General features: G+C 33.8%; 4 protein-coding genes across 4 annotated transcripts; 2 read left to right on the forward strand and 2 right to left on the reverse strand.

Annotated features, from left to right (window-relative positions):
- Positions 1–362: 362 nt before the first annotated feature.
- On the forward strand, positions 363–3436 carry LOC111390473. The gene is made up of 6 exons (XM_023015521.1): positions 363–477; positions 568–626; positions 724–813; positions 901–1040; positions 2532–2589; positions 3032–3436. Exons 1-6 carry the CDS (start codon positions 411–413, stop codon positions 3206–3208), a joined length of 591 nt encoding a protein of 196 aa, XP_022871289.1. The 5' UTR covers positions 363–410; the 3' UTR covers positions 3209–3436.
- Positions 3437–4866: 1430 nt separating this feature from the next.
- Positions 4867–7772, reverse strand: LOC111390485 (phosphatidylinositol 4-kinase gamma 4-like). The gene is made up of 2 exons (XM_023015533.1): positions 5726–7772; positions 4867–5511 (listed from the first exon to the last, which is right to left on the reverse strand). Exons 1-2 carry the CDS (start codon positions 7031–7033, stop codon positions 5134–5136), a joined length of 1686 nt encoding a protein of 561 aa, XP_022871301.1. The 5' UTR covers positions 7034–7772; the 3' UTR covers positions 4867–5133.
- A 7184-nt stretch (positions 7773–14956) lies between these two features.
- LOC111390482 (GDSL esterase/lipase At1g71691-like) lies at positions 14957–17454 on the forward strand. Its single transcript, XM_023015530.1, has 5 exons — positions 14957–15340; positions 15692–15819; positions 15912–16151; positions 16677–16932; positions 17013–17454. The coding sequence occupies exons 1-5, from the start codon at positions 14980–14982 to the stop codon at positions 17243–17245; spliced, it is 1218 nt and encodes a 405-aa protein (XP_022871298.1). The 5' UTR covers positions 14957–14979; the 3' UTR covers positions 17246–17454.
- LOC111390492 (calcineurin B-like protein 4) lies at positions 17295–19805 on the reverse strand. The gene is made up of 9 exons (XM_023015539.1): positions 19752–19805; positions 18815–18863; positions 18616–18698; positions 18402–18461; positions 18222–18306; positions 18137–18187; positions 17963–18044; positions 17716–17803; positions 17295–17315 (listed from the first exon to the last, which is right to left on the reverse strand). Exons 1-9 carry the CDS (start codon positions 19803–19805, stop codon positions 17295–17297), a joined length of 573 nt encoding a protein of 190 aa, XP_022871307.1.
- Between the last annotated feature and the right edge of the window lie 1723 nt (positions 19806–21528).

Raw genomic sequence — 21528 nt, forward strand, 5'->3', positions numbered from 1 at the left:
CACACCAAACGATGTCGTGGTTGTCTGGAAATTTTTCAATCAAAAAATTCTGTACCTGTAGCATTGTTCTATTTTTTAAGTTCCTGTGGGGGTAAAACGTGACTTGAACATGGAGGCCTTGCCTTGTAGTTATCAAGTTTCTAGGTTCTGTTATCGTTTCGTTCTTCTTCTTTCTTTTGTTCTTTTTACACTTTTTTTAATAATTTGAATTGTTACATTGATGTTTATTTCTGAGAGTTTTGTGATGTTTTTGGCTGCAAGAAAGCTTGCGTGTTAGTAAAAAAGAAATAAGGAAATAACAAGGACTCATTCTCGCTTGTGTTTCTCTTTTGAATCAGTATAATTTTTGGCATTTAAGTTTTGTAAGTATCAAGATTGGGTATTTATTGACCGGCTCCTCTTTATTCCAGATGGCAGCTAAACCCATTACGAATGAAGCTATTGCTCTTACAGAGAAGAAAATAAACATGACATTAGGTGGGATTATTGACATTCGTGCATCTTTTGGTTCTTATTGTGGATACTTCTTGTTAATAAGTTAATTATGTTTTTCAATTTTCAACACAGATGATATCATCAAACTGTCAAAGACTAATGTTACGAAACCTAAGAAGCAAAGAATTTCAGTAAGAAATCCTTCCTGACTTTTAGTGATTATTTGCTTGCTTGGCATGAAGCTCTAAATGCTGGATTTTAATATTTTTCTAATTGATGATTTGACAGAATAGGAACCAAAGGTTTGCTAAAAATATTGTCCAAGATAAATCTGCTAAAGTTCAGAGATTCATGGACACAAGGTCATCTCTTAGACAGGTATATTGCTAGAATAATATGAAATTGTACTTCTTTACTTGCTTTGCTTCATTTGGTATGTTTAGTTTATTATTTTTCTTCTGATAGGGCGCACTTGCTCGGAGGAGGTCAAACTTTCAGGGGAATCAGTTTCCTTTGGTAACCGAGGCTGCAAGAAAGGCTGCTGTTGCTCCTATTAGTAACAGAGCTTTTAATAAAAGCAGGCCAGTTAATTTGAATAATCCCAGGTACTACATCAATTACTTCTGGTTGATGGTATTATAAACCTTTTTTCAAGATTATAGAAGTACTGGTTTATGTGTCCATGATAATAATTCTGTTCTTAGTTTAATGTAATTTGTGTTGACTGATGCAGGTAATTTGTGGTTCTTTATTGATGACTGTGCCATTTGCCTCAGCTTTATGTGAATTTTCAAAAGCATTTGGAACTCCTTTATTTGTTTGGGTGGGAGGGCATTGCCTGGGTGCGTAATGTGTGTTCAATGTTGAACTTGTGAAATGAAAGGATATCCTTTAAGCTGTGCTATTTCTCTATGCTGGAAGCTGGTTTTTGATTACATGACATGTAGGCGGTTTTATGTTACATTTTGACTAAGCTGTCGAAGCAAAAGGAAAATTGCTTCGACTTTGTAGTGCTGGAGAATACATTTGACTAATGGGAGTATCTTTAAGCAAAGAAGGTTGCATGCACTTATTAACATTTGCAGTGGTGCATTCAGTTTGGTTGTCAATCCAACATTGAATAGATCATAGTTGTGTATCCATCTACTGCTGTTATTTGGGCATTTCTCTGAAGTTAGCTAGCATTATTCGAAGATCTTTTCATGTTTGTTGACTCGTTTTTGAATTGTCTTCGTATCTGAAGTTGTAAATCCTTGGGTGATTCTCCGAGAATTTGTTGTTTGGACGATTTTTTGGCAATTGATAAATTGGCGTGCATTAAGTTCAGTTGATTACCTTGAGCAATTTGTCCACTGTGCTCCACAATTGAGAGTACTGTGAATGTCCTACATGATTGGAAGCGTAGTTGAACAGATGCACTGGATTGCAGCCTTCTGTATTGTTAATATTCCAAGGGTCTTATTGGACACTGTCCATTTTTTTTGTCTTAAATGATGGTGTTCATGATTTGTACGAGTACTGAATTATGGTTCCTGCGGTAAATATTGTACGGTGTGATTAAATATGTCTTTGAAACTCCTGAAGGCAACTTGTGCACAAGATGATCAATTGGACTGCATTTTGGAGCTAATCGTACGAATCATCTTGTCAAAATGATCTTTTGCGAGGTCTAAAGCAGAAAAGTCTCTTCAATTTTGTCACAGTTGAATCATCTGATGTATAGGGTGGAGTGATTCTTTGAAGCCTGTCAAAAGTTTTGGCACTTATGGGGGGGTGGAACCGTATTATGTACCATGTTCAAAGTAGTTTCTCGTTGTAATTGAGAGCCATTTTCCTCTAATATGTAAACGTATAAAAGATGAAGTGCTTCGCCTTGGTCCTGGTATGACTTGTCTGATTTTTTTTTTTTTTTTTTTGGGTTACGAATTACAAGACATATAAAAGCAATGGTAAGTATTCTATCCTATTCCTGTTGAGGATATTTGCAACAAGTATTACTTGAATGTGTCTCATTACCTGCTTCGGGCCTTTTAGTTGACATTTTGATTTCATGTCTGCTGTTTTAAAATTTTTATACGCGTCTTATGTATGTGTAGGGGTTGGGCACCAGCTATTCAGAAGAATGCAGCAAATGGAGGTGGCTTTATTGAGAAGGTATCTTATCATTCTTTATGCCTTCAAACGATTGTAAGAGTATTTCGTTTTCTGGTCATTGTCATAGTTGGACTTTGTCTTAATTTATTATTCTGTTAAAGGTGCATGTGCTCGGGCTCCATTTTTTTTTTTTTTTCTTTCCGGCCTCTGGAGAATGTTTGGACATACGGATTTGCAGATTGTCAATTTGCAACAAAATCTCTGTTTTGAAGGGTTTGAACATGCTACAGTCCTAGTTTTGAAAACCTGCAGATTTTGTCAAATTTGCAACATAGCTCTGCTTTGAAGGGTTTGATCATACTGCCGTTCTAGTTTTTGAAAACCTGCTGTAAAATTGCATGACGTCTGAAGAGATTCTAGTACCTTGGTTTTGTCAAAATTGTATCTATCCTATTGAGTTGCTTAAATTTTTGTATAATGATGAGACATGTTCTCAATGCAGAAACAACAGCAGCAAGTGAAGGTTGTACCCAAGCAGAGGTCTCAAACATTAGACTCACGATTTGCAAACATGAAGGAGCAAAGGATGAGGGTCTTGTCTCAGCAGAATAACGGGCCAAGAAGAAATGGAGGAGGCCAGACTGTGGTGCCTTGGGCAAGAGGTCGTTTTGGCAATTGATATCTGCCCCGATCTGGATTTGGGGCCGACCACGTGGAGAAATGCTTGTACTTATAATTTTTTTCGCTCGTTTTGATGTTTAACTAGGATGGTCCAAAAAGGTGTACTTCAACAATAGTCTTACGATAATATCTTGCAGTTTGCGTATTGTCTTTCATATTGAATGTTATTTCTTTAGTTCCTCTCTCTGTCTCATTCGATTCAGCAATAAATCTCTTTTATGTATTAGATTTGTGCGGCCATTTGGTGGATTGTGAGGATTAGATTTGGCCATTTCTAATTAAATGCCTGAAATTTGTGTGTGTGAGAGAGAGAGAGAGAGAGAGAGATGGTCGTGTGAAAATTAAGACTTTATTGAATTGCTTTATGTGACTTTCGTCCATGCATGGAGTCATCTGTACTTGGATTTTGTGTTAATAGGATAGAAATTTATCCTTTGATTTAGCACAGAGCTAGAAGAAAAAATATTTGGAGACATGATAGGTTTATATTAGAAACTCTATAAAATTCATTATAAATTGAGGAAAATTTAAAATTGCTGTGGGAGCAACCTATCACTTAATGGGCACAATTGGTTCCTTTGGGTGATTTTGATCCAATTGATCGTTAAAAATGTAAAACTTTATATATAAAGACGACGTTCTTACTTTAGTTGATTAAGGATCAACTCTGCCCATTAAGTGAAAGGTTAGAGATCATTTGCTTCAATTCCTCTGTAATTTAAAGCATAAATAATGTGGAGGTGATGAGAAGATCTCAATTGATAGACATATTGTCCTTTGAATTACCTGCTTGAATTATGGGATTTGTTTATTTTTAAGGTTGGATATGGTCCGGTTTGATTTATTTCTCGGTTCGAACTCAAAATTTTCGGGTATTTAGTAAATAGAACCATCAGGTCCAAATTTAATTATAAAATCCTATCGGTTCGATTCCATTTGGTTCCGTATTGTAATCAAATTTTTTAATATTTACAAAATTACATTAAGTCAACTAATAATATATTCAATTTTAGCTCTTACAAAATAACGTAGTTCAATATTATGTGTATTTTGCGTCTCTTTGTTGAGGTTTTCATAAATTTGATTGTTAAAATCATAGGAAAAAGAAGATAACAAGCTCAAAATAATTCATAGAGGTTATCGAGCTTCAATTCGACTTTTTCAGAACAGTAGAAACGACACTAACAGTAGAATTTCAGATTTGGATAAAACTTAGATCAATTTGATTAAGTTTACTTTGAATTGAAAATTAGAAGTAGGAAAATCATATTATTGGGTTTGAACTAAATTAACTAGTTAGCAAATTTATTTAGAAAAATAAAATAAATTGGTTTATTTAAAATAAATTAATTAAAAAATTAGGAAGATTTGATTCTTCGGTTTTTATTTTTTATTTTTTTTTTATCTAGAATCGAAAATCGAACCAAACCTGTTGGTTCTCGATTCAGATACCCGTTCATCTATTTAATTTAAGAAGAATAGCTTAGTTCGGTTCAGAAGTTTGGTCTAGCACTACTTATTTTTGTCAAGTAGAATCAACATTCATCACATTTGTGATGGAATATGCTGGATCCATCCATATAAAGATATTAGAATAATTTTTTTTCAGCCATTGAGGCTTTAATTGTGGAGAATTACAATTGAGGACTCAAATTATGATTAAATAAAATAAGTTGTTCTATTCATAATACGACTTCTGTTAAATATTTCAGAAGTAGTAAAACTGGTTGATAAAATGGAGAAGGCAGGAGAAAGAAAACTGAGTTTTAAGCCAACTTCTTCAGTCCATTCCTATGGACTGCTCATTCTATACATACACAATACACAAACTTGAAGAACTCGTAGGCACGTTCTGCTCCCAGGACTAGAAAGTAATGTTAACGAGTTACAAAAATGCTAAATCTCGTTCGGTCTTCTCTGATATCATGTGACAAGTTTGCCTAACACATTATCCATGATCTTTGACATACATTCAAGAAACGCAATTTCGCTCATGCCGGGAAGCATGGAATCCTCAGCTTCCCCAACAATTTCCTCGATCACGGATTTCTTGTTCAATGTTTCTCTGCACATAATACTTCCAATTGCAAAGGGGGAGAGGCCTTTCTCCACCCCCTTTTTCAAAAGCATGGTAGAGACACGGAGAATTCGAGCACATTCAGGTGAAATGTCCCATCCGTGTAACTTGAGAAGTGCTATGTCTTGCTCCGCGTCAAGTGATTTTATGTACTCAATGGTTTCCGAGGAAAAAGGCTGGCGGGCTTGCGGCCAGTACATCCAATCAAATGTGCAGTCTTCAAACTGCAAGGAACATAAAAATGTGTAAATTTGATTGCTGATAACAGTACAAATTGGATCTTTTAAACATTCTCCAGAGACTGCCTTAAAATAAACTTAAGAAACTAAATCAGCTAAATATTTCGCAGGCGTTGATTGAAGCAGACAATTAGGAGTCTTTTAAAGATGAAAATCTCTACTCTTAAAAAGGTGATATAAAAGAAAAAACTATTCTTACATTCTCAGGCAAGCAGTAGCCATGATCAATTGGAATAAGGACAATTCGCCTTTCTTCCCCACCATCTTTGTTCCACAGAATATTCCCAGCATGTCTATCTGCATTTGCTGTTCTTATATCAAAGACACTGATCTTATGGACCTCCTCCACAGGAAAATTCTGAGGACCTATATCTTCACAACTTCCAAAATTTTTCTTGAACATTTGCAGTGATCCTATCTTAATAGATCCTCTGTGCATGCATTTGACCATTACTGTTGGGGGCACACCAGAAAAGCCAATTTTTCCACTGGACAATGACCTAGGACCTGTCCTCGGATGGTCTAATATGTAAGCTGCAACCTCTCTCAATGCACCTTCTCCAACTCGGGTTCCCCTTTTCAATCCTTCACCATTAGCTGATAAAGGAAGACCATGAGGGTTATTCACAGCCATTGGCTCCTCGTCTGTGGGCTTAAAAATGGCAATGTACTTGTTGCCTGTAACGTCTTGCATGAAATAAGTTCCTCCCATTCCCTCTGATGATCTGATTGGTTGTCTTCCTTTTTCCAATCCATCAGATGCCGAGTTAATCATATCCCATACAAATGAAGGGAACTTTAGGTTTGGATTAACAATGATTGCTTCCAAGAGAGAATTCTTATCAGGTGGCTTACTAGATAAAACCTGTAGTTCATCTTCATCATCTATCCTTCGGTTTGAGTTTGTAGCCACAATTGAGAGTTCAATGTTTTTCTCAACCCGTAATTTTACAGATTTTTGAACTACCAAATGAATCACGGCTTCAGCATTCTTACTAATATCATCAATTAGCCTCTGATCCTCGAGCTTCTCACCATTACAGAAGAGCTCAGGATCCTCAAGACTAACAAAATCTCTCCCTTTCTTGGCAATCCTACGCTTTAGATATCCTATGTTCTTATGCCTATCAACATGAAATTCAAATTCTTCCCCACTGGTGGTCCAAACATTGATCAAAAGAAGATCTGAAAGTTTCAAGACTAGGTGCAATACATTCCCATTAGTGACACCATAGTCCTTAACAAGTGAATCATTTCTTGATAACTCTCTGCCTCCAAAAACTAGTTTCTGCCTCTTCACTACAAACCCTTGACACGTCTGAATCCTCAGTTTCACCGATGCAATTGAGTCCGACTCCATCACACGAATGGGAAGCAATGAACCAGAGACAGTGATGTATATTACAATTGACTCACTCGGACAAAGGGCCGACCGGCTATAGATGTAACCAGACGACCGCAATGTCTCTTTGCTAATGGGATTCAAAGCAACATCAACAGCAGACATTGTTAATTAAATTTGTAATTTGTACCACCCTCTTTATAATATAGGACCCCCTTTCTCTCTGGTTACCGAAATCACAACTTCCAATTATTACCTTCCCCTATCTGGAAATTTCGACAGAGGTTAATACATAACAAAAATTGGTCAGAGGCCTACAGATTTAATGGAAATAGCCCAGTCACATGAACCTGAAAAATGGATTTATAAAATGCAATACTCAAGAAAAACAAACCACCAATAAGAAAGATTGCTTTTATTGTAATTCAAAAATCCGAAAGACTGAATAGGAAAAAATTCCAGAAAAATAATCACCCGAAAAATCCAAAACAAATATGAAAAAAAAATATCTCAAAAAGACGACCTTTTCAAGCTATATCAACTATAGACTCCTCCAAAGAATTAATCTTCCAATGAGAGAGACATGGGCTGTAAAATTCTTTAAAAACTCTGGGTGAATTGGATTCTTAGAAAAAGGGAAGAAGAATCAAAAGCTAAGTGGGTGTCTGAAACTGAGCTTATATGTGAAAAAAAATAAAAATTTCAGGTGGCAGTGAATAGCCGAAGAATTAATTATTTTTCCATTTTCAAACAGCTTTTTTAGGATAGAAGTGGCGTTTTTGAGATAAAATGAGGATCCAGGGTTGAAAGGAACACTGAATTTTCCGGTTGTTTTTGAATTCTCCGGTAAAATTGTCGATAAAGAAGACGAGAGCGGAATTATAGCCGTTGGGTTTGCTTCATGGTTTTGACTCAATGACTTTAAACGTGTAATGTTCGGAGTAACAATACATGTATTTTGGGAAATTGTCGGTAATGCCAATAATATTAGTGAGGTGTTACAAGTACCCCTACCAGAACATATGCACGCATGGGCCCCGGTGTTTTTTTCTTTTTAAATGTGGGACCGACCAATACAATGAGGGTGGTAAGGCTTCTGTGAGAAATGCTTTGTTCTCATAATATTATGTCCCTATTTGTTCCGTTACTTTTAAAATATATTTCATTCTCTCTTATTTTTAATCATACTTTTTTTATTAAATAATATTACACGTAAATCTAAATTTTTTTTATTTTTTAATCACACATTTACCATAAAAAAAACTATTCCAAAATACATTTTGGAGAAAAAATGGGTCTTAAACAATTTTAGTCATGAGTTATGCTACATATGTATAATAAGTGTATATAATGATTTATATACACATGATATGATGAGATATTGTTATATCAGAATTTCTGCAATCAAATTATAAAAAAATAAAAAATTTACCACTCTCTTTTTAGCATCTCATCTATACGTAAATTATTAAGTAACTGTTTATATATAAGTCACATTATTTTATAATTTTTCACAAAACGCTTATTGTACGTCGTCCTTAAAATAATTTTCTCCAAATTGATGAGATGTCAAAAAAGAAAGTGAGGGGAATCTTTTTTATTTGTTTGATAAGATTTTGATATAATCAAATCTCATCATATCATCTGTTCATAAACAAATTTGTAAATTGTGAGATAAATGTAGTACAATTGTAATTTTTTATTAATGATTAAATTGACATTTGTCCCCCTCAGACACTATTCAGCACCCATTTGACCCCCATTTTTTGAAATTAAAATGGTCGAAATAATTTTTTTTAAAAAATGAGTGATTGAAAAAAGAAAGAAAATTTTTCGATTTATGAGTAATATTATTTTATGAAAAATTATTTGGTTGAAAATTGAAGAGAAAAAAATGAATTGTAATTTTAAATTTTGAAAAAAAAAATGGAAAAAAGAAGAAGAAGAAGAAGAAGGAGTTTAAACTGTAATTCATGTAATGGACCATATTTAGAGCTCTATTTATCCTCAATTTAAAGAATGTGCAACAACAACGTGGATTGTATGACTTATATATCTACAAATGACGGCTAATGGAGTATTGAGATGTTTACTAAGGATTTATTTGACATGACTTTTGATTTTATTTTTGTTTCATGTAGAAAAGGTTTTTAAGAAAATTATCTTAATTTTTGTTTGAAAATTAATTTTTTAAACGAGCTTTTTATTTCAGAAGCATTTTTAGAGGAAGTCACATTCGACCAACTTCCTTAAAAAACTCTTCTAACCAGAATAAATACTTTCTTAAATTAGCCGAACGGGATCCAAAAATAATTTCTGGATTTCAAAAACTCATTTTGACATTTCAAACGTCATGCCAGACAGCCCTATAAAAGATGGACAACAGAGTGACTAACATTAAAATAAATTGAATAGAGTGATCTAACTGAGACTAATTGAAAATTAAGTGATGTAAAATAAAATTTCACTGGAATTCAGTAACCAAAAATGAAATTGACATTTTTTTATTTTTAATTTTTGAAATCTCCCATCCAAACGAGACTCAAACATAGATAAGTTTTGTTCATACCACTTGAACTAGGCATTGCTTTTCATTTTTGAAAATTAGTACTCAATTTGATTGTGATAGAATTTAGTAAATTACTACGACTTGTGCAATTATCTACATTATTGTTTGTTAGAATTAGGGTGTGACTCGAATTCGATTTAGAATGTTATTTGAAATTCTATTCGAAATCTATTAGGCAAATTCTAGAGCATGTTTGGTAGTCATTTTCTTCCGCCTGAAATTAATTTTTTGAACGTTGCAATCCACTTATCTGACAAACCATGTGAGATTATATGGTGGCTAAAAATATGTCTTTCCCTAATAAAGACCCTCACACTGACACAACATGTCTCTCTCCCCTTCATCTTCCAAATCGACGACTGTAACCCAACCCACTGCCAAAATCAATCTACAAACCGTCCACTGCTTGAGAAACTTCCACGTTTCCACACATTACCAATGTCCCGCAGCAACTATCGCCGGTTTCTCTCAATCATCCCTACACCGCGACACCCAACCAACGCAGCGCCAGCGACCAACAATGGATCTCGCCGGAAATTAGGTACAAATATTGCCTTTTCCTTTTCTCCTCCACTAATCCCCGATTTTTGTCGTTGCTGACAAACTCTTCCACTTCGCAGCCAGGAGAGTTTGCCCAACGACCTTCCTGCTCTGCAACAGATTGGGTGTTTCTTGTACCAATTATATGGGGCATAAAGTTGTTGACTATTTTTGGAGAATTGTGTGCCAAAAAAAAAACAAATGGTTTCTGCCATTGCAGTACAAATTTGTATGAATTCACGTGGGAGGAGTGATTCCATGTGATAAGGACAAAGAAAGGGTATATTTGGCATTTACAATAATTTGAAATCAAATGAAACCATAAAATATTGCTTGGGCCCTACTTGGATGTGATGGAAAGAATGCATTTTGCAAAATAATGGCTACCAAACAGGGTCCTATTTGGAAAGTTCATTAGGAGTTAGAATTTGTTGGACTTCAAAAGGTTGGGACAGAGACCAGGGAAAAAATTTGACGCTTTTTCGCTAGCTGACTGCTAACTTATCACTTGAGCAATGCCGTTGCAATATTGTCCTGAGAGCTGGCGTTCTCCTAGCCCCCAAGCTATGCCAACGTTGCCTGCCTGGTGCTCAAGCGACAACTTGTCTGGCCCAAGCTTGTATTCACATTTTGAGCAGTCATTTTTATCTATAACTCTACTTAAATACACAAAATTTTGTATTCTTTCTCCATATTTAGTGAAATCTCCATTACTCTGCAAATTATTTTGTTATTGCGTTCATGTGATTAATTACTTCATATTGTTCCTTTAATCTCGTATCTTCTTCAACAAATAGGTATCAGATTAACCTAATATCATCTTCATTTTTCAACAAATTGGTATTACAGCCAAATGCATGAAAATTCTTGGAAGATCGAGGTTTTGATCAAGTTTAGAGCCTAACTTGGTATTTTGTGATGACAACCATAAAATATGATACTCCGCTTTTGGATCGGAGCACAAGATATTCTTTATGGTAGGTAAAGATGCGAGCAGTACTCGCTCAAATGGATTTGGACGACACGTTGTAAGATTTTGACAAGATTCTCACAACTTAGACGTCGGAGGAAAAATAATAGAGGGATCAAAAGGCCATATCTCAAATTTATCTTCGTCTTTCAAATAATATTCTTCAGGATATTTTGAAGGAAAAATCAGCCGTTGCATTATGGTTGAAATTGGAGCAATTATGCATGATGAAGAGTCTAACTAGTAAATTGCATCTGAAGTAATGCCTATATTCTCATCATATGACAGAAAGTACATCCCTTGAAGATCACCCACGCGTTTTTAAAGAAATCGTCGCTGGTTTGAAAATTTTGGAGGTTAAATATGATGAAGTGGATTTGGGGTTGATTTTGTTGTGTTCATTGCCAGCTTTATATATGTCTTTTAGATATATCATCTTCTATAGTCGTTATACTCTCATCATTGAAGACGTCTATAATGCTCTATATTCAAAGGAGAAGATGAAGTATCATGTTGGATATGATGTTCATGGAGATGGTCGACTTAAAATAAAGATATTTGATGGGACGGTTAGAACACTTGATGTAGTGATACACATTCAAAATTTGAAGAGAAATCTTATATTCTTAAGTACTCTTGATTCAAAAGAGTACAAGTGCACCGTTGAAGGCAAAGTCTTGAAGATTAGTAAATGAGCCCATGCTATGTTGAAGGGACATATAAAATCCCAGTTATATATCTTGTACTGTTGTATAAAATATTTGATTAATTAGCATATTTTAAGAACTTAGGTGAATTTGAAGTTGGATTCTATACCGTTGGAGTTTAGTTTGGGTCTTCTTAGAATGATACATTTTAGTTGAATTTAGAAGTTATGGGTAATGTCGCTTTATCACCATTATTGGCGTGCCATTGTATTCGGTTACTAATAACAGACCTATTTTTGATCATAAGCCTCTACATAGGTACAATGCTATTGATTTAGTTGATTATGGTTTGATTGGTTAAGGGGGTTGACTCTAGCCAAAATCTTTCTTTTGATGCATTCAATTGTGGTGATTTTGTTTCAGGGCTTGTTTCTGCCTTGTTCGGTGATGTCCAAGCCCAATGCTTGAAATTTTGTTAATACTCAATTATTTAAGTTTTGCCATAGTTGGGTGACAGAGTTTTGGAGAATATTTTCAGTTGAAATTTTTGATGGAGAATTTCATTTTTTTTTTATTGAAGAGTGGAGGCTCATTTCTTACAATGAAATTTGTCTCCGGGTGGAGAATTTTTTAAGTTTTGTTCATTACAGTGAAATTTGTGTTAAGGTAGAGTTTTGTTAAAATTAGGGTGTGAACCAAATTCTATTTGAAATCCTATTCGAAGTCTATTTAGCAAATTCTAGTTGAAAGTTCTATTTAAAAGCCCAATTGTAGTTGAAATTTGTGTTGGACCTACAAAGATCAATATATGGACCGTAGAGAAATTTTCTATGCTTTTTCGCCAATTGGCCACTATCCTATCACTTGAGTAATGCCGTCGCAATTCTATCTCGAGCGGCAGCTCGTCCAACCCAGGCCCATTTCTGCATTTTGACATATTTTGAGCATTTCTTACCATTTATAACTCTACTTTTAGGGTTTTGAACGTCCCTTATATATATATTTAGAGCTTCATTGTATTTTAAATTAAGTTAGACAAAATTGTAACATAAAATCTTTGTATTCTTTATTTATATTTTAGTGAAATATTCTTTACTCTAGAAATTATTTTGTTCTAGTATTCTTGTCATCAATTATTTTATATTGTGTTTATGATCTCATATTTTCTTCGACAATTCACTTTCAACTATAAGTTCTTTCAATGAATTAATTCTACACGTTAACCTAAAACATTTTCCTATTTTTTTAATCACATATGCTTTAAAAAATCACTGTTATTTATTATCCAAAAAATGGGGTTCAAACAAAGTCTAAGTAGAGTGTTTGATTTATTATTTATTAGATAATAAAATTTCTCCTTAATTTCTGCTAGTTGTTTATAGTAGATTTAAAGTATAAATATATTGCCCCCCGGGGCACAGCTCAATTGGTGGATCAATCAACATTTGTCTTGCTTCCAGCGGTAGGGTAGAGGTTCGAATCCTGGTGGGAACCTGCAGTCAGATTTATTTGGTATGGAGCAATCATTTTGGAGGAGGATCTCTTGTGCGCAGAAGTGTACAAGCGGTTGGGGGAACCTGTGATCCAGTTGAGATATAACCCGCGATATACCCCCTCCAAGGTTCTAGGGGCAAGATCTTGGGGGTCCAGGATTTAGTTTAGTGTAATTTGGGATACCTGGATATAAAAAAAAAAGGTATAAATATATTGAAATAAGTTGTGAATATATGGATAGTATTTGTGTGTGTCACGAAATAACTAAATAAAAAGGATTTACAGGAGACTTTAATGCCTACATGATACCCAAAACTTAAAAAATTCTATTTTCAGTGACCAAATATACTACTAAAAACTGAAAAAATAAAAAAGTAAGGTTAAATGGATCCTAAAATAACAAAGAAGAAAAAAAACTTGATCGCTCTAGACTTATAGAATCATCATTGCAATTGTTGATAATTTTTAAGAAATAACGTGTCAAGTAAATAAAATAGACGATGTTCAAAAATAATTTACTTTCAAATTTCAATAATCAATATAAGTTGATTAGAACTCCGTCAAGATAACATGAAAATAAAAAAGGAAAAATGAAAAATAAAAAATATTCGAAGTTTCATCTAAATTCAAAAACTATGTTGAATGAAATGACTCAACAAAATTTCCTAATTTCTAATATAAATGAACCATTGTCTCGTAGTCACATTATATAAAAAGGCTAAATATATTCACAACACGACTTTTAATAACTAGGCTACATTTTAATTACATAAACGATTTATAACCTTTACACATTATCACATTTATGTATCAAACTTTTTTTCATTTCACATTTATTCTCAGATTAACATAACTTGTTTCTAATTATGGTTTTTCTCCAAAATTTTCTTTAAGATAAAATTAAAAGACTCATTTACCTATTGTATTTTTAAATAAGCAAAACAAACAAAATTATAAAATTGCGATTAAATATTTAACTCTCATTTTAAAGCACGTTAACAATATTTTTAGACGAAAATCGTGATTCGAGTAAAAAGACTCATTTACTCATTGTATTTTTGAATAAACAAAACAAACAATATTATGAAAATGCGATTAAATATCCGACTCTCATTTTAAAGCATCTTAACAATATTTTTACACGAAAATCATGATCGAGGATAAGATTTTCAGATTAATAAAACGTTAAAAATAAAAATGTCATGAAGAAAAAATTTAAAGATATTAGTGTGATAATGAATAAAAATTAATACTAGTAGATCCAGGAGAAGAGGTAAGCATGGGCGGCTGCTCCATATAAGGATTTTTCTTTTCAATGGAGATAGCACGAATGGCCATCAGTGTTCACCGGATGTTAGATCCGTCAATGAAGATTAATGATCTTTAATGTAATTAAAGTGTGGTGTGTGTGTGTGTATATATATATATATATAACCACCCATACAAAAATAATAATTGATACAGAATTACTCTTTTTAACCTTGCTTTGAGCGATCACCAAATATAAGAAGAACAAAATTTTTTTTTTGACGGAGATAGCACGAACGACCATCAGTGCTCGCCGGGTGTTGGATTGGTTGGTGAAGATTAATAACCTTTAATTTAATTAAAATGTGGTATATTTATTTAAAAAATTAATTTGAGTATAACCACCCATATAAAAAAAATAATCGATACAAAATTATTATTATTATTTTTTTTTCCAACCTTGCTCCCCGGTGTCTCTACATTTCCAGCCTCAAGGACATTTCTGGAATTTCATCTTTATTTCAACCGTCCTCTCGCGAACCCGCCATTTACACATTCACAATCCCCTAAATGTCCCTCCCTCCCTCCCTCGCTCCCTCTCTCTCTCTCTCTCTCTCTCTCTGTGACACACACACACACATCCATGGACTCTTCAGCTATCTACACTCTCTTGATTCTCATCCCAATTTTCTTTCTTAAACCCTCATTATCCCTTGAATTCCCTGAAGAACTCATCGATGAAATCCATCTGGGCCCCATCAACGATGGCCCCTTTTCATCCCCACCTGAATTTACAACAGTTGCATTTCCTCCAAGTCCAACATTAGATTCTACCCCTCTTGTTCCTGCGTTGTTCGTATTAGGAGACTCTACTGTTGACTGTGGAACAAACAATTTTCTTGGAACTTTTGCTCGAGCCGATAGGCTTCCGTATGGTAGAGATTTCGATACTCATCATCCCACTGGCCGCTTCTGCAATGGAAGAATCCCTGTTGACTATCTTGGTAACATGATCTTGAAAACTTATATTCAATTCTTGAATATTTATTGAGCTGGTGACTTTCACTTGTTAAATTTGTGAAAGAATAATGATTTTGGGGGTTCTTGTGTATTATTGATTTTAGTCTTTAATTTGTTTCTTATTTGATTAATAATGATAATTTGGGGTCCTTGTAATTAGTTGGAATCAAGAATTTTAAGCGAAGAAGTTTATTACCATGACATTAATACTCGATTTTCCCTGTTACATTGCTAATTTAAATTTTGCGGGTTTGGACTATCTTTGGCTGGATAAAAATGTTTTTTGGATGGTAATTCTTCATTTTCATGTTCCTTTTTGTTCTTATTGATTTCAGCATTGCGTCTTGGGTTGCCTTTTGTGCCGAGTTATCTTGGACAGACGGGTTCTATTGAAGATATGACTCGAGGAGTGAATTATGCATCTGCTGGTGCCGGAATCATATTCTCCAGTGGCTCTGAATTGGTAAAGCATAAAAAATTAAAGTGTTAAATAATGATCATTCATTTGTGCAAAATCAGTTATTCTAATTCACTTGTTTTTGACAATTTTTGCAGGGTCAACGTATCTCTTTAGCACAACAAATTCAACAGGTTATGGACACATTTCAGCAGTTTATTCTGAGTATGGGTGAGGATAAAGCATACGATCTTGTCTCAAACTCGGTATTCTACATTTCAGTTGGAACAAACGATTATATACACTACTATCTCCGCAATGTATCTAGCGTGCAATCTCTGTACCTCCCATGGAGTTTCAACCAATATTTAGTCCATATTATGAAGCTGGAGATTAAGGTGATCCTTTTATATGATATCACTGTCGTCTTCTCTGTTTGCATGTTCATCAAAATCCTTTTCTAAAAGGGATATGCCATCTTCGTATGAAAAAAAACTATGCCTTATTCCCAATAGATTTGGAGGCTGTCACCTCCACATCTACTGGATGATTCAGTGCTTTGTTTATATTTATTCTTGTATCCATGTAGAGCTTTTAGCCATGTTAAACCATTATACAAGGACCATGTCACAAGCTGCGCATATTATTAGTTTTCACAATTATTATTATTTTTTGAGTCTCGGTAGATGCATGAAAAGGAGAAGGATAACTTAGGTGCTCATCTTTTATTTCAGTTGCTTTCTCGTGTCTTAAAATTTTCAATTTGTTCTTTATTTTCTTATGTGCACTATTGCAGTTCTTCTATAAACTTTCCACATGACTATATGTTAAAAGCTTTTTTGGGTTTTCATCTTGATTTGGTTTTTATATTTGCAATCGTCTGAGCAAAATGTGAAGGCAGTACTCTGATGCTGATCTTGCAGAATTTGTACAATGCAAATGTGAGAAACGTGGTTGTGATGGGACTAGCCCCAATTGGCTGTGCTCCTTATTACTTGTGGCTACATAATAGAAAGGATGGACATTGTGTTGAGAAGATAAATGACATGGTACTGGAATTCAACTTTGCAATGAGATTCACAGTTGAGGAACTTACTAAGGAGCTCCCGGACGCTAAAATAATATTTTGTGATGCATTTGAAGGTTCCATGGACATAATGAAAAATAATGACCGTTATGGTGAGATCATTGGTCGAGTTCTTGTTTGTATTTCATTGGAGATGTACCAATACCATTCTGATTCGTGCTTTCATTTCCAGGTTTTAATGTCATTGATGATGCTTGCTGTGGATTAGGCAGGCATAGGGGTTGGATTATGTGCATTTCTCCCGATATGGCTTGCAATAACACTAGCAACCATATCTGGTGGGACCAGTTTCATCCGACGGATGCCGTAAACGAAATCTTGGCTGACAATGTCTGGTCTGGCTTGCATACGAAAATGTGCTATCCCATGAATTTGGAAGACATGATATCTCAAAATGCTAAATGATTTCCCAAGGAGGTGCAGCACAGCGTACAAGTTAAGGTACTAACAATTTCTACACTGGTTGCAGATAGCACTGGAATGATACAATTGGCAAATAAAGATACTACATAGATTTTTTTCTTCTCGAAAATTTGTATATATATCAAAGAAAATATTGTTTACCATAATATACCTTTTTCTGTGTTCCAAATTTTCATTGTCAACAGTTCTAATTAGCAATCTTGTCTCCGGCCTCTGATATCTGTACAAAACTAGTTATGTCCCTGCACGGTGAAATGCTCAATCTGTCGGGATTGTTTGTTACGCATTATTGCACAACACAATCCTCATACTCTTAACTACAATTTATTAGGGTACCTCTTTGTTCTGTGAAACAGATATGCTTGACTTTGTTAGGAAATTATTTTGTACTGAAACCAAATGCACATATTGTCCAAAATTAAGATATATGTTGGAGAATAAGAGATAGTTACTTCAAGTGTGGAATTGTCATGTTCTTCAACAAGGAAGGACTTTTCTATGTCGATCTTCCTATCTCTTCCAGAATCTGCTTCCTCAAACCTCTTCGCATAAACGGATCACGAATTTATCAGAAAGTATCAAACTCGATTCTTTGATGAAGCCAGGTCACAGCACTGAAATGTAGAGAGCAGTATAGAAAACTCCAAATTCTAGTGTCACAAATTCATCAGAAAGTCATATATGTTTCATGCAACGTACCTTATCAATATAGCTTCCACAAAGTCATCAGAAATTATCAAACTCGACTCTTTGAGCAGCTCTGTAATCATCTCCTTGACTTTGAACCAAATGGAAAATATCATCGATAAACTTCTCTGTCATTTTATGGCATTTAGAACATGTTTCGTGAATAATGGAAAACTATCAGGTTGGCTCCTCTTTTGGTGAAGCCAGTCTGCCATACGTCGTATAAATTAAATGCAACTATAACATCAGAAATAAAAGATTTTATCATTGCAAATGGCTTTATCTACTTGAGGAGTGTCTGGGTGGAATGTGCTCAAAAATCTGATGAACTCTCCAAAATCTAACAGATTGAAAATCTAAGCATAAGTTGTCGGAAAAAAATGTAATCCACAAACAATAAAGAAATAAAACGTGTAAAATCAAGAATTAGACTTGATATGAATTGTCTAACCCTATCTGCAAAAAGAGGCTGTTCATTGCCGTTCCTGAACAATCCAAGTTGAAATTCCTTCTGTAAATGCAAAGTTAAGTTCGCAATATAGGTTTAATGTGTAAGAAAAATAACGATATAAATTCAAACTAAAGAACCACTACTAATGATTTTTATGCATTGCTAATCTAAACTGCATATAAATTTTTAGAACGAATAGCTAGAGGACAGTTACACTGCTAATTAACCCCTCATCTACCACAGAGCTGCACAATTTCCTGAATAATTCGTCCAATGCTTTGATTTCTTTGACAGTAACTGTAGCCATGGAAGCATAAAAGAATAAAGATGGAAAAATAATCGGTTCGTCATGATATTTTTTAGAACATATTAATAGGGAAATTTTATAAAATGTATTCAAAATATGGGCATGCATTTTGTCTGTGTTGCAAGAATGGATGGATCTTCATATGCAAGACTTTGCTGTCAGGATAATTAGGTTATGATATATGTATATATGTTATTTTGTATTGTTAAAGGTTACTTGTTTGGCTAGGTACTTTTGTCATTTGCCTATTAGACTATTTAAACTCTTGCAACCACACTTTTGTATTAACATTTGCTCATTTGGTGTATGGAAAGCTAGCCAGGGCTAAGCAAGGTTCGATTCGGTTCGGTTCTAAGGAGAATCGAACCGAACCCGAAATTTTCAGGTATTTAGTAAGTTGAATTGTCCAGTCCAAATTTAATTATAAAACTGTTCGGATTCCGTTCAGTTCAGTTTGGTTCGATTCCATTCGGTTCCCAGGTTCTGTACTATAATTAATTTTTTCAATAATTAGAAAGCTACATTAATTCAATTAATGATATATTCAATCTTGGCTCTTACAAAATAACGTAATCCAATCTTATTTGTTTTTTGTGTCTCTCTTTGCTGAGTTCTTCATAAATTTAATTATTAAAATCATAGGAAGAGGAAGACAGTGAATTCATAATAATAAAAACGAACAGTAAAAAGGGCATTATGGTAGAATAACAGATTTGGGTAAAATTTATGCCAATTTAATTAAGTTAGGTTTGGACTGAAAATTAGAAATAGGAAAATTATATTTTTGAATTTTAGCTCAATTAACTAGTTAGCAAATTTATTTTAAAAAATAAAATAATTTTACTTATTTAAAATAAATAAATTAAAAATTAGGAAGATTTCGATTCTTATTCGATTCTTCGGTTCTTGAACTAGAACTGAGAATCGAATCGAACCCGTCGGTTCTCAATTTAGATACTCATTCGAATATTTAGTTTAAGAAGAATCGCTTAGTTCGATTTAGTTAGGTTCAAGTTTGGTTCGGTTAGGGAATTTTACCCAACCCTAAGTTCATAGCCTCCCTTTGCTTTCTTCTCTTCCATCTTGCTTGCATTCATAGAATTCACATAGTATCAAAACTTTTATCCATATGAATGCATTGTTTTATGGTGTGAATGAGGGGTATCGATATTATCTACAACTCTCGCAGATCCATCTTCGATTGAGTTGGCTGGGGGTGATAGTGGGGCAACGCATTTCTTGTTTGGGGTTGGGGGGCAAAGTTTTGAAAAATATTCGGTATTCTTCTAGTTACTTTCCTCATTATCAGATTTGCTATTTGATTGGACTTTTATATCTATCTTAGATATTATTGTGTTGTTTGATCGTTGTCGATTTTTTGGTTGGTGATTGAACTTTTATGATGGTGGGTGCAAATGATGATTCGCTTTAGTTGATTTATATGATATTGATGTGAAAAATTATTCATATTGAAGTGTTGTGACGAAGATTTTTTAAATGGAAAACTAATGTGTGATTATGTAATTAGTATTGAGATTAAACATAAGCTAGATGAACATGAAGTTGACAAGTTTGTAGAAATGCTTCTTACTTAGGACATGTACAATGCCAAAATTGTTTACAAACTCTAATTCTACAATGGAATACCAATTGGAAGTTGATGGGCACTAGAGAAAAATATGAGTATTCAAGAATTTTTTTATGCAATGACCAACCTTTGTAATCTCTCTCTCTAGAAGTCTGTGAGAGTGTGAGGTAACATGTAATAGAGTAAGAAGAATTTGTGGATCTCTCTACTGTGGATTTCAATTTGAAAATTTTGCAATGACCTCTTATATACAATCAAGCTAGGCGCCAGAAATATTTTGACACCCAAGTTTACATACACTCACAATAGGGGTAGTTGGGGGGGCTTTTTTTGCATTTTTTATTTATACACAAGACTTACCATTAATTTATTCACCAGTTAAATGGCGTGCCATATCACCGATTTTTAACATCAACCAACGCACCAGTGTATAGGAGATCATTTTCGATATATACACACACACATTTAATTATTTTAAAAGTTTAAAACTTGTGGGGGATTGTTGGAATATAAATAATTAAAATTAAATTTTCAAATTAACACATTTTAATTTGTTGTTTCTATTTTAATTTCAATTTTATACAAAATTAAATTAATAATATTATAGTGTAACATACATATTATAACTTGTCTTTTAATGGTATAAATGTGAGGGTTGAAATTTTACATATAAAATGTGATTAGATTTCATATTTTCATTATTGTATATATCTTCAAAACCACTTGAAAGTACTCATACATTTTATATTGATATGCTTTAGGTAACTCGATAAAGTTTTGTTCACTTATCTTCCTATGACCGTACCTATGGAAGGAGAATCGGTTGTGTGTTACATGGTTTTCATCTTGGATCCGTATAGTGCCGAAAGTATCCGTACGAAGGCAACACGACTTTAGGACATTGTCTTGACGTGACTCTCTAAGATTTGCATTCTAACCCTCTTCTTATTGTTGAATTATAATATATTTATTGTTATAATATTGTTATGTTTATGCAATTATTGAATTATGTTATATATATTTATTAGTTGATATGTTTATCTACAAACAAATCATCCAATTTTCCCAACAATTATTTATCGATAAATCCTATCTGTCCATTCAATTTGATAATTAGTTCATTCAAACAAGCTCTTGAGTTGCAAAAACAAGCAGTTCATCTAATCAATGATTAGTTATAGGATGCACCATTTGTCTGTAATTTAACCATTATTTGGTAACACAGGGATTTA

The sequence above is a fragment of the Olea europaea genome, unplaced genomic scaffold (genome assembly GCF_002742605.1).
Source record: "Olea europaea var. sylvestris unplaced genomic scaffold, O_europaea_v1 scaffold683, whole genome shotgun sequence".
In the NCBI taxonomy this organism is placed as follows: Eukaryota; Viridiplantae; Streptophyta; class Magnoliopsida; order Lamiales; family Oleaceae; genus Olea; species Olea europaea.